Source organism: Natrix helvetica, assembly GCF_964273705.1.
Source record: "Natrix helvetica genome assembly, chromosome: 2".
NCBI lineage: Eukaryota > Metazoa > Chordata > Lepidosauria > Squamata > Natricidae > Natrix > Natrix helvetica.
In genome coordinates, this window is record NC_138552.1 from 21,332,824 (window position 1) to 21,346,436 (window position 13,613).

At 44.1% G+C, this 13,613-nt stretch overlaps 1 protein-coding gene across 1 annotated transcript in view; it reads left to right on the forward strand.

The window, feature by feature from the left end:
* Positions 1-13,613, forward strand: part of EGFLAM (EGF like, fibronectin type III and laminin G domains) — a 139,882-nt gene that overhangs the window by 63,901 nt on the left and 62,368 nt on the right. Inside the window, exons 5-6 of the mRNA XM_081941153.1 lie at positions 6,896-7,013; positions 7,929-8,064. Coding sequence (XP_081797279.1) covers positions 6,896-7,013; positions 7,929-8,064 — 254 coding nt within the window. The remainder of the gene's footprint in view (positions 1-6,895; positions 7,014-7,928; positions 8,065-13,613) is intronic.

A 13,613-nucleotide genomic window follows, 5' to 3' on the forward strand; every position in this document is an offset into this window, starting at 1 on the left:
ATTTTACGGAATTTAACGTTATCGATAAATAATATCGTTCTAAAGTTTTTGTTTTATTAGTTGTGTTATTTGTATCCTCCCGACCTATGTGGATACTTGCACGCAGAATATTCTCAATAAAAACTTATTGAAACTAAAAACAGTGTACCATCCTATGTATTTTCGGTTTTAAAAATGTGGCTCTCAAAGTAAATTTCAATCGTGGTTTTGGCGAGATTTGGCTCAGTTGAAAAAAAAGGTTGCCCACCACTGGGTTAGGCTATCTCTTATCTGCTGATTCCCTAGGCTGAAAAACTAACTTTACAACTGGTCCTTGTACTTAGTGATTATCACATGACTGAGGTTTGGGTGCTTCTGAACTAGTAAGTATTTATAATTAACTGTCACATGATTGTCCTGCACAACCACGTGATTGCCATTTGGGCACATCACAACCAGTTGCTGACAAATAGACTCAATGGAGAAGCCAACAGTAAAATAGCAAGTTGTGGCTATGCTTAATGCCTGTGAATGGTTTTCTTAACCACCATGTTGGAAGGGACGTCGGAGGCGGGTCCTGAGGTCCCATTCTGGGAGGAGTTTGACTCTGTTACTTCCGAAGATATGGACAGGTTGCGTAGGCGACTGCGAGCCACCACATGTTTATTGGACCCGTGTCCCTCCTGGCTTGTACTGGCATCCTGGGAGGTCACACGAGGCTGGCTCCAGGAGTTAGTCAACGCTTCCTTGAGTGAGGGGTTTCTGCTGGCCGCCCTGAAAGAGGCAGTGGTGGGGCCCCTCCTCAAGAAGCCTTCCCTGGACCCAGCTCTGTTAGCCAACTGCCGTCCCGTCTCCAACCTTTGCTTTCTGGCGAAGGTTGTAGAGAGTGGGGTGGCACAACAGTTTCCGCGCCACTTGGAGGAAAATGATTATCTGGACCCGCGCCAGTCCGGTTTCCGGCCCGGCCACAGCACGGAGACGGCATTGGTCGCGTTGGTGGATGATCTCTGGAGGGCCAGAGATGGGGGTTGTTCCTCCATCCTGGTCCTATTAGACCTCTCGGCGGCTTTCGATACCATCGACCATGGTATCCTATTGCATCGATTGGAGGGGTTGGGGGTGAGGGGCACCGTTTTGCGGTGGTTCTCCTCCTACCTCTCTGGCCGAGTGCAATTTGTATTGGCAGGGGGACAGAGGTCGACCTCGAGGCCGCTCTCTTGTGGGGTGCCACAAGGGTCGGTCCTCTCGCCTCTCCTGTTCAATACATATATGAAGCCGCTGGCCGAGATCATTCGTGGCTTTGGGGTAGATTACCATCTGTACGCGGATGATACCCAGCTGTACATCTCTACCCCAAACCACCCCAACGATGCTATCGAAGTGATGTCCTGGTGTCTGGAAGCCGTACGGATCTGGATGGGAAGTAACAGACTCAAGCTCAACCCGTCCAAGACTGAGTGGCTGTGGCTACCGGCGCCCCGGTTCAACCAGCTTACTCCATCACTGGCCATTGGGGGCGAACGTCTGGCCCCCGTGGATCGGGTACGCAATTTGGGCGTCCTTCTGGATACCCGGCTGTCCATGGATGACCATATGACAGCCGTGGCCAGGGGGGCCTTCCACCAGGTTTGCCTGGTGCGCCAATTGCGTCCCCTATTGGACCGGAGCGCCCTTCGCACAGTCACTCATGCGCTTGTGATGTCCTGGCTAGACTACTGTAATGCTGTCTACATGGGGCTCCCCTTGAGATGCACCCGAAAGCTGCAGCTGTTTCAGAATGAGGCCGCGCGGGCAGTCTCGGGAGTCTCTGGCTACTCCCACGTAACACCTCTCCTGCGCGGGCTACACTGGCTGCCTGTGGCTTTTCGGGTGCGTTTCAAGGTGTTGACCATCATTTTTAAGGCGCTCCATGGCACAGGACCTAGTTATTTGCGGGATCGTATCCTGCCCCATACATCCCTTCGGCCGATTCGCTCACACAGAGAGGGACTCCTCTGGGTGCCGTCCACTAGGCTGTGCCAGCGGGTGACGCCTAGGGGAAGGGCCTTCTCTGTGATGGGCCCAACCCTCTGGAATGACCTTCCCCCCGACATTAGAATGACTACGGATCTCCGCTCCTTCCATCAGAAACTTAAAACCCACCTATTCCAGCTAGCCGGCTTGGCCTAATTCCATCTTTCCCACCTCAGTTTTATTTCTAATTTTTAGGATTGGTTTTAGGGTCTGTTTTTAATGTTTTTAATTTTTATAAATTCGTACAGGGGTTGTTTAATTTGTCTTTTAGCTATGTATATGATTGTTTGTATGTTTTTAAATTTATTCCTGTACACCACCCCGAGTCCCTCCAGGGAGAGGGGGCGGTCTAGAAATTTAATAAATTATTATTATTATTATAAGTCCATCACGGTGATGTGAAGATGTCTTGCTTAATGACCACATCACTTAGTGATGGAGTTGCCACTCCCAACTGTGGTCATTAAATGAGCTTTGCCTGCAAATTTAAATTAATAACATTACATTTTTATCTTTTGGAGCAACATGGAACTGTCTTGTGTTTTGTGCAAAAGTCCCAGAGAATTCGAAAACTGCTGTCATTCATATCTTCTTTTCTCTGAAATATCCCCATCTTTTTTCATTTGCTCTTCCTAGGGCTTGTTTATTTTTTCCATTCTGTGGAAGTTTATTTCTTTTTTTTTAAATGCAGAGGTCAGAACTAGAAACAATACTTTAGCTGCATTCTGACTAATGCAGAGCAGAGCAAAGCAGGTACTTCTAATAAGCTTAAAACAATATTTCTCCTCTATTTTCTTCCGTTTGCAAGTTGAGAAAAATAATAAACCCACACAAGATATCCCTCTCATGCTAGTTAAAAGTAATTTCAGACATATATTCATGTCTTGTCATAAATTATTCATATCTAGGTTTACAGTATTTACTTAACAATAATGATGAAATGGGAACTCAGAGATAGATACAGAAGTACAGAATATCCACTCCAGACTTCTGAGTTGTTCTTCCAGCTGTGACATTCAATGATAAAATATTTTTCATATATAGAAAAAGTGATGCTCCTCAGACCGTTGCATTGTTGCTTTGTTTGCTCTAGTTGTTTGTTTGCAGTCATGTACAGTATCTGTTAGGCTCTTGGCAACCAATTCATTGAAAGTAATTCTCCCAAGCAAGATTCTCAGAATCTTCTTTAGCAGAATAGAATTGAGATGAAAGGATAGAATTATAAGAATTATAGCAATGGAATTGTTTCTAGTTTGGAACCTATTTGTCCTTCAGTAATTAGGTTAGAAGGGACATGGTGGCTCTGACTAAGACGCTGAGCTTGTCGACCAGAAGGTCGGCAGTTCAGCGGTTCGAGTCCCTAGTGCCACGTAACGGAATGAGCTCCCGTTATTTGTCCCAACTTCTGCCAACCTAGCAGTTCGAAAGGACGTAAAAATGCAAGTAGAAAAATAGGAACCACCTTTGGTGGGAAGATAACAGCCTTCCATGCACCTTCAGCATTTAGTCATGCTGGCCACATGAACATGCAGAAGTCTTCGGACAGCTCTGGCTCTTCAGCTTTGAAACAGAGATGTGGACCACTCCCTAGAGCAGTGATGGCGAACCTTTTTTGGCTCGCGTGCCATAAGTGGGGGGAGCGCAGGGGGGTCGTGTGTGGGCATGCTACACCCATAATGCAATGCGTGACACTCCCCCAGTGTGCACGCGCGCACTACAGCCGCGACCCCCCATTTTTTGTATGCTTTTTTCGCCTCCCCAGGCTCCAGAGCTTTATAGGAGCCTGGGGAGGGCGAAAACAGCCTCCCCCGCTCCCCTGGAAGCCCTCCGGAGGCTTCAGGGACCTTCAGGACGCTTCCCTGAAGCCTCTGGAGCAGTCAAAACGAACCTCCGAGCAAACCGGAAGTCCGTTCCCGAACTTCTGGTTTGCCCGTAGGGCTGGTTTTTTGCGCTCCGGAGGCTTCAGGGAAGTTCATGAAGCCTCCGGAGGGCCTCCGGGGCACGGGGGAGGCTGTTTTTGCCCTCCCCAGGCTCCTATAAAGCCTCTGGAGCCTGGGGAGGGCGAAAAATGGCTTCAAAAAGGGGTGAACTCAGCTGGCCAGCACGCACATGCGTGCTGGCCAACTGACAGGGCAGCGCCTCGCGTGCCCTGACAAATGGCTCCGCGTGCCACCTGTGGCACACGTGCCATAGGTTCGCCATCACTGCCCTAGAGTCTGGAACAACTACCACATATGTGTGAGGGAAACCTTTACCTTTACCTAATTAGGGTAAGGAATTTTTTCCAATATCGAATCAATTCATCATGTCATAAAGAGTAGGAGGTTTTTTTCAATAAAGGAGGACCTTGCAGATAGTTGATTACAAATCCCTTATAGGAATATGAGCCAAGCATTATAGTAACTCATTCAGTTGGCCTCCAGTTAATTTCCAAATCATTAGTATGTAATTCAAAAGAATATCATCAACTACAAATTCTATGAACCTTTCTAGAACAGAATTAATATACAAAACAATGTCTGTTCAGAAGGGAAGCGAGATAGTATATCATACTTCTAGATCATATGAACCAGAATTAAATTTTGGACATTCCCTCTTCAGCAGTTTATTTGAACTTGGTAAATTTCCTCCTTATATGGTACTAGGTGGATACCGTGCTTCGCAATGAAATTATGTGATCGGGCAATGCAGGAGAAATCTGGCTCAATCCACTGGCTCCGTGGTGGTTGGTGATTGAAACATATAAGGGACTATTGCTGTCACTGCCTTGAGTCTGGAAGCAGTTCTATAGGTGGAAGGCATAGACATTTTGGTGAGGTACCAAAGTTTAGTACTATAAGGAGCCCCAAACCGCTCCTGAGTGAAGGAGTAGAACATCTGCCAGTTGTAACTGAGGTAATGCAATGTGAGGCAACTGGCAGTTGGAACAGAGTTCTTCTCAGGTGGGGAGGGGGAGTAGAACGCTTTATCATCAGAGCATGTTTACTGTATAAGAAATGCTAATGATCTGATGGTCATTTCGAAAAATCTTTTCTTAGCCGAGCACCTAGAAACCAAGAGGAACATATATGCCAAATTTCAAGTTTATAGGCTTTATGGTTCTGGAAATTCTGTGATGAGTGAGTGGTATTCGGCTTTTATATAGAGAGATTTCCACATATATGTAATAATATTTTGGTTAACTAATTGCAATTTTAGACCTACAGAAATATATTTTACTTATTTATATAATTATATTAATAATTGGGGGTGCAATAGCTCAGTGGTTAAAGACACTGAGCTTATCAGCTGGAAAGCTGACAACCAGGGTTCGAGACCCAAATGCTATGGAATTGAGCTGTCATTACTTGCCCCAGCAAGTAACCTAGCATTCAAAAGCATGCAAATGCGAGTAGATAAATAGGTGCCACTTTAGTGGGAACGTAACAGCATTTCATGTGCTTCAGTGAATAGTCATGCTGATCACATGACCACAGAAATGTCTTCAGACAATGCTGACTCCCTACAGTAAGCACTGCCCCTAGAGTCAGATACAACTGGACAGGGGAAAGTTTTACCTTCATATTGATGATCATATTTTAATCTCCAAATTGCTCCAATCCTGATTAATTCTCTATGTGGAGGCAACAAGACAAGACATATAATATAAAGAAAGATAAATCTTAAATGTTAAGACTTAGCCCACCCCTATCAGGGTACCAAACGCAATTAAGGGATGAAGTCATGTTTGAATAAATTAAACTTGATTGCAAAGAATAGGCAAGATTGTGGCACTCTATAACTTTAAGTGAGAATATCCATCCGTCCATCTGTCCGTCCATCCATCCACCCATCTCACTCTTAGAGTATTCTCAGCCATCACTGAGAAGGCTTGGTGCCTGGCTCGTAAATCTTGTGAGGAGGAGAGGTTCTCAATAGGCACTTTTCTAGATATCCAGATTAGATGGTAAGATTTGATTCTGGAAAGGTGTTGCCTAATACACTCTAATGCTGCACTATTTTGTAGTAACTAAAATGGAATTCCATTGACAGTTGTGTGGTAGACACTTCAATTGCTTATTCCACTCCTTGTGAACATCTAATTTACTGTGTTGAACATCCTAGTGCAGCGATGGCGAACCTTTTTTGGCTCGCGTGCCACAAGTGGGGGGAGCGCGGGGGGTCATGTGCGGGTGTGCCGCACCCATAATGCAACGCGTGATCCCCAGTGCGCATGTGCGCACAACGCCCCCCCCCCCCATTTTTACATGCTTTTTTTGCCTTCCCCAGGCTCCAGAGGCTTTATAGGAGTCTGGGGAGGGCGAAAAGAGCCTCCCCACCCCGAGGCCTTCCGGAGGCTTCAGGGACCGTCCAGAATGCTTAAAACCACCCTCCGAGCAACCCGGAAGTGACTTCCGGGTTGCTCGGAGGGTCGTTTTAAGCGCTCCGAAGGCTTCAGGGAAGCCTCCGGACCGTCCCTGAAGCCTTCGGAGTGCTCAAAACGACCCTCTGAGCAACCCGGAAGTCACTTCCGGTTTGCTCGGAGGGTGGTTTTAAGTGCTCCGAAGGCGTCAGGGAAGCCTCCGGACGGTCCCTGAAGTCTCCGGAGGGCCTCGGGGAGGGGCGGGGGAGCCTCTTTTCGCCCTCCCCAGGCTCCTATAAAGCCTCTGGAGCCTGGGGAAAGCGAAAAAGCTTTTAAAAAGGTGAACTCAGCTGGCCAGCGCACGCATGTGCGCTGGCCAGCTGACAGGGCAGTGCCTCGCGTGCCCTGACAAATGGCTCCGCGTGCCACTTGTGGCACGCGTGCTATAGGTTCGCCATCACTATCCTAGTGTGTCCTAACTTATGTTATAAATTGTTATGATTGGCTAAAATTTCATTTAAAAAAATATCTTCATCCCTTTCTATATTTTATGCCGAGCAGGAAGTTGTTATTGGAGATCTGAAGCCAGGGACTCTCCATAGTGTCAGCATAGGAGCTTATGGCTGGGCAGGAAGAGGCAGAGCCAGCATGCCTAGAAATGTGACAACTCTATCACAAGGTAAATATTATTTGAATAGCTTTCTATTAAGTATGCTGATTTAGACACAGTTAACTGTAGATACTGTAAGTCAGGGGTGTCGAACTCAATTTCATTGGGGGCCACATCAGGGCTGTGGTTGACCTCAGGGGACCAAGCTAGCTTGACCCCACTCACTGGGTGGGCATGGCCAGCTAGGTGGCCAGCTTGAATCCACTTCCCAAACTGCTAGCATGTTTCCTCTTTGCATTGGGTAGACAGGCCGAAGCCATGTTGGCCCAATGTTTCCTCTTTGCATTGGGTAGACCGGGCCGAAGCAATGTGGGTATACCAGGCCAAAGTGACGCAGGCTGGCCCCCTACATTTTCCAGGATGAGCCCGCTGGCCAGATCTGACCAAATAGTGGGTCAGATTTGACGACCCTGCTGTAAAGGTATTTCAGAAAGGTTAGGAAAATTTCAATGCAGTGCAGAAATAGGAATGAGTTATGGGAATTTCAAAGGAGACAGGACACAATTACAATTGCAAAAAAGAACGATGAGGATTATTAAGGAGTCAAAGGAATAAATTTATTATGATATAATTTAGTATGCTTTATTGGTGCCAGTATGGATCTTTTCAAAACTCTTCACAAGGGCATTTGGAAATTAATTTATTTTAAAACATGTCTTCTTCTGGGCCATAACTATATCAATTTATTCAGAGCAACACTTTCATCTTTTAAGTATTTCGCCCTATGAAAGGGAAAAAAATGGTGGGATTTTCTATATAGAATAGCAGCGACTCTCCTGAGATTGAAGCAAGGATGGGTAGAAAGTCCAGTTTTTGATTATCTTTATTTAGCATTACAATTTTATCAAAGGTTTTGATCCTGTAAGCAGTTCTGAGTTTTCCAAAGGGTCCAATAATGTATATAATTTCTTTCTTCTCTCTTAGATAAATGTATGCCACCAGCTCCACCTAGTCAGCCTCAAGTCATTGTTGTTTCAGATTCAGAAGTTGCTTTATCATGGAAACCAGGACCAAGTGAAGGAAGTTCTCCAATTGAGTACTACACAGTGGAATTTATCAGGTGATCTTGACTATGGTATTTGTATGTGAGCACATTTTTCATATATGTGGGTTCACATTTGTTTCAATCCAGTGGTGAAATTAACTTTTTTTCGCCACTGGTTCTGTGGGGGGAGTCATGTGACTGTGTGGGCATGGCCAACTTTTTTTCACTTTTTAAAGCATTTTTTTTCCTGCTGGTTTGGGCAAATAGGCAGGGAAAAATGCTTTAAAAAGGGGGTGGGAGCTTCCATCAATCGCATGAATCAGCTGTGAGCTGCGCAATCCTCGGAAGCTTTTTTAAAACTACCGGTTCGCAGAACCAACGACAATCGTCCCTACCGGTTCAGCTGAACTAGGCCAAACCAGGAGGATTTCACCCCTGTTTCAATCTGATGTCATTAATGTTAGTGAAACTGGTTCTTATTTATTCATTAGTTTAAATGGCTTTGATTCAGCACAGTTTCAGAGTTCCTTTTGGGTTTTGGACCAAATCAGTCTTGCTTCTTCTTTGTGGTTTATGAAACACACATATGATACACAATGGACGTCCACAGTATCTCATGCAGAGATCTCCAAAGCTCTACCCTTTCTGTTACAGTGCAATATGGAAAGGTGGGCTTCTATTTAACCCTAACTCATTTCTGAACCATCTCTTGACTGTTACCTTAATATAGAATTTTTTCTCTCTTCTACTTTATTTATTTATTTAAACTTGTTGATAACCCAACTCTAGTGGACTCCGCTTAAGGATGGATCAGTTGGGTATATAGAAAATTCCCATGTAAATGCGCACTTGTACTTTATGTTAATTGTGTTAAGTGGCTTGTTCCACTGATGGGATGTTCTCTGTAACACTAGCGGGTGAGATCTTTTGTCTTGATTTCTGTTTTCTGATCGTTGTAGGAATGCCTGTTTTAACACCAGTGTCAGCCATTCAGTCCCATTCCTTCTTTAGTGGCAATTAAAATTTTAAAAATATAAAATGTAAGCAGATTTTTTTTTAAAATTTTGATTAAGAATGCCTGGTTTCATCCAATTTTTTAAATTAAATGTGTTAATTAAATTTATTAGTGACTTAAATTGTTTTATTATGTTTGTTCGGGAAAGTTGGTGTGGTTATATTGGTTTCTTCAGTTCCATGCTCTTCAGCTGGCTATATGTTCTGCAGGTAAATTTAGCTAAGTGGCTTTCAGGTTTTTTTTTGTTCATGTAACAGTTTTGCTGAAAACCTGAAGTGTCAGTTTTTAGCAAAACCATCATAAACCATAGTTATGTAACCATGGGGTGTAGCAAATCGCCATAAATGTGGCCATGTTGTCAAACACCTGATGTCTGAGATCCGACCATTGGAATGTTGAATCCCCATCTTGTAAGTAGCCCCAAAGTAGGTCTGTCATAACTTCAAAGAGTCACCAGTTATACATCAAGGGATACCTGTATTGCTATCCTTTCAGGAGTGGGCTTCAAAAATTTTAGCATGGTGTTCTCTGCCTGGAGTGTGTGGCCATGGTGGGCGTGGCGTAGTTGGCCTCATGCATCACAATCGGGGGGGGGGGTTGCCCTCCCTGGGCTCTGGAGGCTTTTCTCGAGCCTCCAGAAGGGTGAAAAAGGCTCTGGATGCCCTCTGGAGGCCAGAAACGAGACCATTTCCAGCCTTCCAGAACTTCCGGAGGTCCATTTTTTGCCCTCCCTGAGCCTCTGTAAGCGCCCTGCCCTTACCTGCATCCAAAACGGACCGCATGGGGACTCCTAGGAGGGAAGGGGTGGGCAGGGCCAGCCAGGAGTGGGATTTGGGGGTTCTCCAAACTGCACAGAATCTTAGCTAGAGGTTCTCCTGAACCCCTACGGACCCCCAGAAGCCTCCCCATTTGCATATCACTTAAAGTCAGGTGTGGCCATTGGACTGAAGGAAGTTGTATAGTCCTGCCCAAGAGCATACTGAAACTTCCAAAACTTCCTTATATCTCTGTAAGGATCAAGTACAAGGAGGGAGAATGCAGAAAACCTAAAAAAGAATTCTTGTCTATGTTATCCTTCTCTTTTTCACGTTTTGCTACAGCAGGGAAATTCATATGAATGCCAAAGTATTGTAACTGAGTCGCATTGTGCAATTGCCATTGTAGGTCCCTCTTGCCAGGAGGGGATTTTTGCAGCTTGTTTGGTGTCATGTCTAAACTGGAATCCTCTAGTATTGTTGGTTCCTTGGGAGTCAAGAAGGATTCAGAATTGAAAGCCTATTTTCGCTTATTCTTTCCCAATTGGGCAGGGTTCTTCATATGCTCAGTATGATTTAAAGAATAGAGGTTTTTATTAGTGAGAAGAAATAAATCACAATCATCTATGACATGAAGAGAACTATTCAAAGAGTTTAAAGAAAGGGGACAGACATTTTAAATTACAAGAAACAAAACAGTCCCTTGTGGTTTGGATCAACATGAAAAACTGAGTAGTCAAATAGTTAAGTGGCCCTTAGTGGATCAAGGGGATTTGTTAGGAGAAATTTCTTTAAGAAAAAGAAGACAATATTTTACAGTTGAGTCACTTTTGTTAGTCTGTTTTACAGAGATTTAGGGATGCATTTATTTACAAAAAAATACTTTTTGTTGTCTCCTGTGGCTGGAGAATTTGGTTTCTCAAGTTCACAGAACTGGACAAAGCTGAAACAAACAGTTCCAAACTTCTCTCTTTTTGATTTCAGAGAACTCCCTTCTTGCTCAATAGAAATGACCTTCGGATGATTAAATCATTTTTATATTGACTGATTAGAAAAAGTCTATTTTGACAGCATCACTGCTGGGCTACAAATAATACAAACAAACAAACAAAAAACCCCACACAAAATATCTCTCTTGTGCTGCAGTTTTTATTACGAGTGCTTCCAAAAATGTTTGCAGCTGGTTTCTTATGTAAACAATAATACATTTAAAACTTGAAAAGTTATTTCCTGCCGTAAATATTTCAAGGATGCCAGACTAAACGGGACAGCAATTTAGTCTTATGTGTCAAAGTCTTTCAGTCTCTGTTATGTTCAGCCATTTCCGTAGGAACGGCTTTAGCAAGTTCAAGGGGGTACAAATTGCAGTTTTGTCATTTATATTGAACAGTGTAGGACTGATCCCATGGGAAAAAGGGCAACCTCTTCTCTCTATTTATCCCTGTAATGCTTTGTGCTCAGCACTGCTAGGATGTTCACATGTCAATAATTTTGTTTTCCCTCTGCAAGCATCCAACAAGTTTGAATCCTATATCCTTTGGGTCTTCTTTTGATCTAGCCTTCTTTCTCGACACCAGAAATGTAAAATATAGAGTTGAGCAAGTCAAGGAAAGCAGAACTTCTTGTTGGTTGGAGTGAGAATATAGCCGGAGAACTAAAGATACCCTGACATAAAAGTCACTGGAGAAGACATGGCCACTTATTCATCACTGGAGGACAGAAATGTTTTCCTAAAAAAAAAAAAAAAACTAATTAAAAAAATTCCTCATATGAAAATGACCATGATAATGCAGTTTTAGCGTTTTTATTCTCTTCCATGTTACTGTAATTACATTGTTGCCTGCATTGAAGCAGAGCTATTTTAAATTGCTTTGATAAGTTTAAAAATAATAGCTATAACTAAAATAGACAAAATATTCTCTTGAGCGGATATATAAACACGTTTAAGCTTCCTAACTGGATCTTGCCAATCATCTTGTCAATCAAATCAGGATTTGGGTTTGGCTAGTCTAGAGAAAAGAAGGACTGGGGGGGGGGGCATGATAGCAGTATTCCAGTATTTGAGAGGCTGCCACAAAGAGGAAGAGGGTCAATTTATTTTTCAAAGCACCAGAGGGCAAGACAAGAAACAACGAATGGAAACTAGTCAAGGAGAGAAGCAATCTGGAATTAAGGAGAAACTTCGCAACAGGGAGGACAATTAAGTGGGACAGCTTGTTTTCAGACATTGTGGGTGCTTCATCACTGGAGGTTTTTAATAAGAGACTGGATAGTCACTACTCTGAAATGATATAGGACCGTGATGGTGAACCTATGGCGCATGTGCCACAGGTGGCACGTAGAGCCCTCTATGTGGCACACCAACCGTCGCCCCAGCCCAGCTCCACTGCGCACCTCGCCTGGCCAGTTGGTCTTCGAGTCTCTGCTACACAGGGGCGGGGCCTTCCCCGATCTTTGCAGTTCCCTCCCGCAAGCACGCCCTACCTTTCTCCTGCATTTCTTCTGCCCATGCCTTCCCCGATCTCCACAGGTTCCACCCTTTGCAGGTGCCCCTCCATGGCAGGAATGGAGGAGAAAGCTAGGACGTGCTTGCAGGAGAAATTGCAAAGATCGGGGAAGGCACGGGAGGCAAGAATGCAGGAGGAAGCTAGAACACCCTGGAGGAAGAAACTGTGGAGATTGCGAAGCACACCCTCCCCCTCCCCCCCGCACCCAGATTTGGGCCTAAAAAGCCTCCTGTACCAACCTGGAAGCCAAAACGAGGGGTGAAGGGTGGGGCACATGCGTGCAGGGGGAACCTGTGCAGGGAATGTGTGTGCATGTGTGGTGGTGGAGTGCATGTGCAGAGGGAGCTCGCATTGCATTTTGAGGATGGGGCATACGCACACGCATTCGCATACATGCTTTGGGCACTCGGCACCAAAATGGTTAACCATCACGGGTATAGGATCTCCTGCTTGAGCAGGGGGTTGGACTAGAAGACCTCTAAGGTCCCTTCCAGCTCTATTTGATTCTGATTCTGATCTAGTTTACAGTATATGAGACGTGATTAGTTAGTGGGTCTCAAACTGTATTGACTTGCTTTGATCTCAAACTTTCCAAGGAATATTAATATCAGTATTTGACTTTGTTGGCATGTAGAGGTTTATGATAGCTGTCATATTTGGTAGCTCATTGGACCTTTCTCTCATTAGCTAGCAATCATTCTGTTAGTTTGCCACAAAAGAAGTTGAAAAGCAATACCTTTCCATCAGCTTGGTGGAGAAAGGCAGAGCCCTTCCTTTTCTTGATATGTTTCCATTCCATCTGACCAACATAACAGGAGTGTTGACTTGGCCTTTGAGTGGCACTTTGCTCCCAACAGTACATGGGACAGGCAAAAAGAAGTTAATGACTGGGGACATTGAAGATATTTAAGTTAATTAACTTAATTTAAATCAAATTAATTCAATAGAGTTAAATGTGATTTTGCCCCATACGTTTACTTTTTTTTCTTCTGTTACATAAAAATGGTATTTTGTGATGCTTTATTTAAGAGTTTTTGGAAATGCATTTAAAAAAATACTGATGTCTGTGTTATGATAACTATTGTAAGCACTGATGCCCAGAGCCTCCTCTTTTCTCCTTTCTGTTCCTTTTTCTTTTTCTGTTGGCTCATTTTAGTTTTAGGTCTGTGGGCAGGAACTGCCTTATTGTACTGATTGCATGCAAATTGCTCTGAGGGCCTTCTCAGATGGTGCATGTGTTATCAATGTTTTAGATAAATAACTCTTCTGTGGTGGTTGTTCCTGTTGTTGTTTTGCACGAAGTAAGAATGCGATTTTTTATGCTTACCAAAATCAAAACAATCAAGA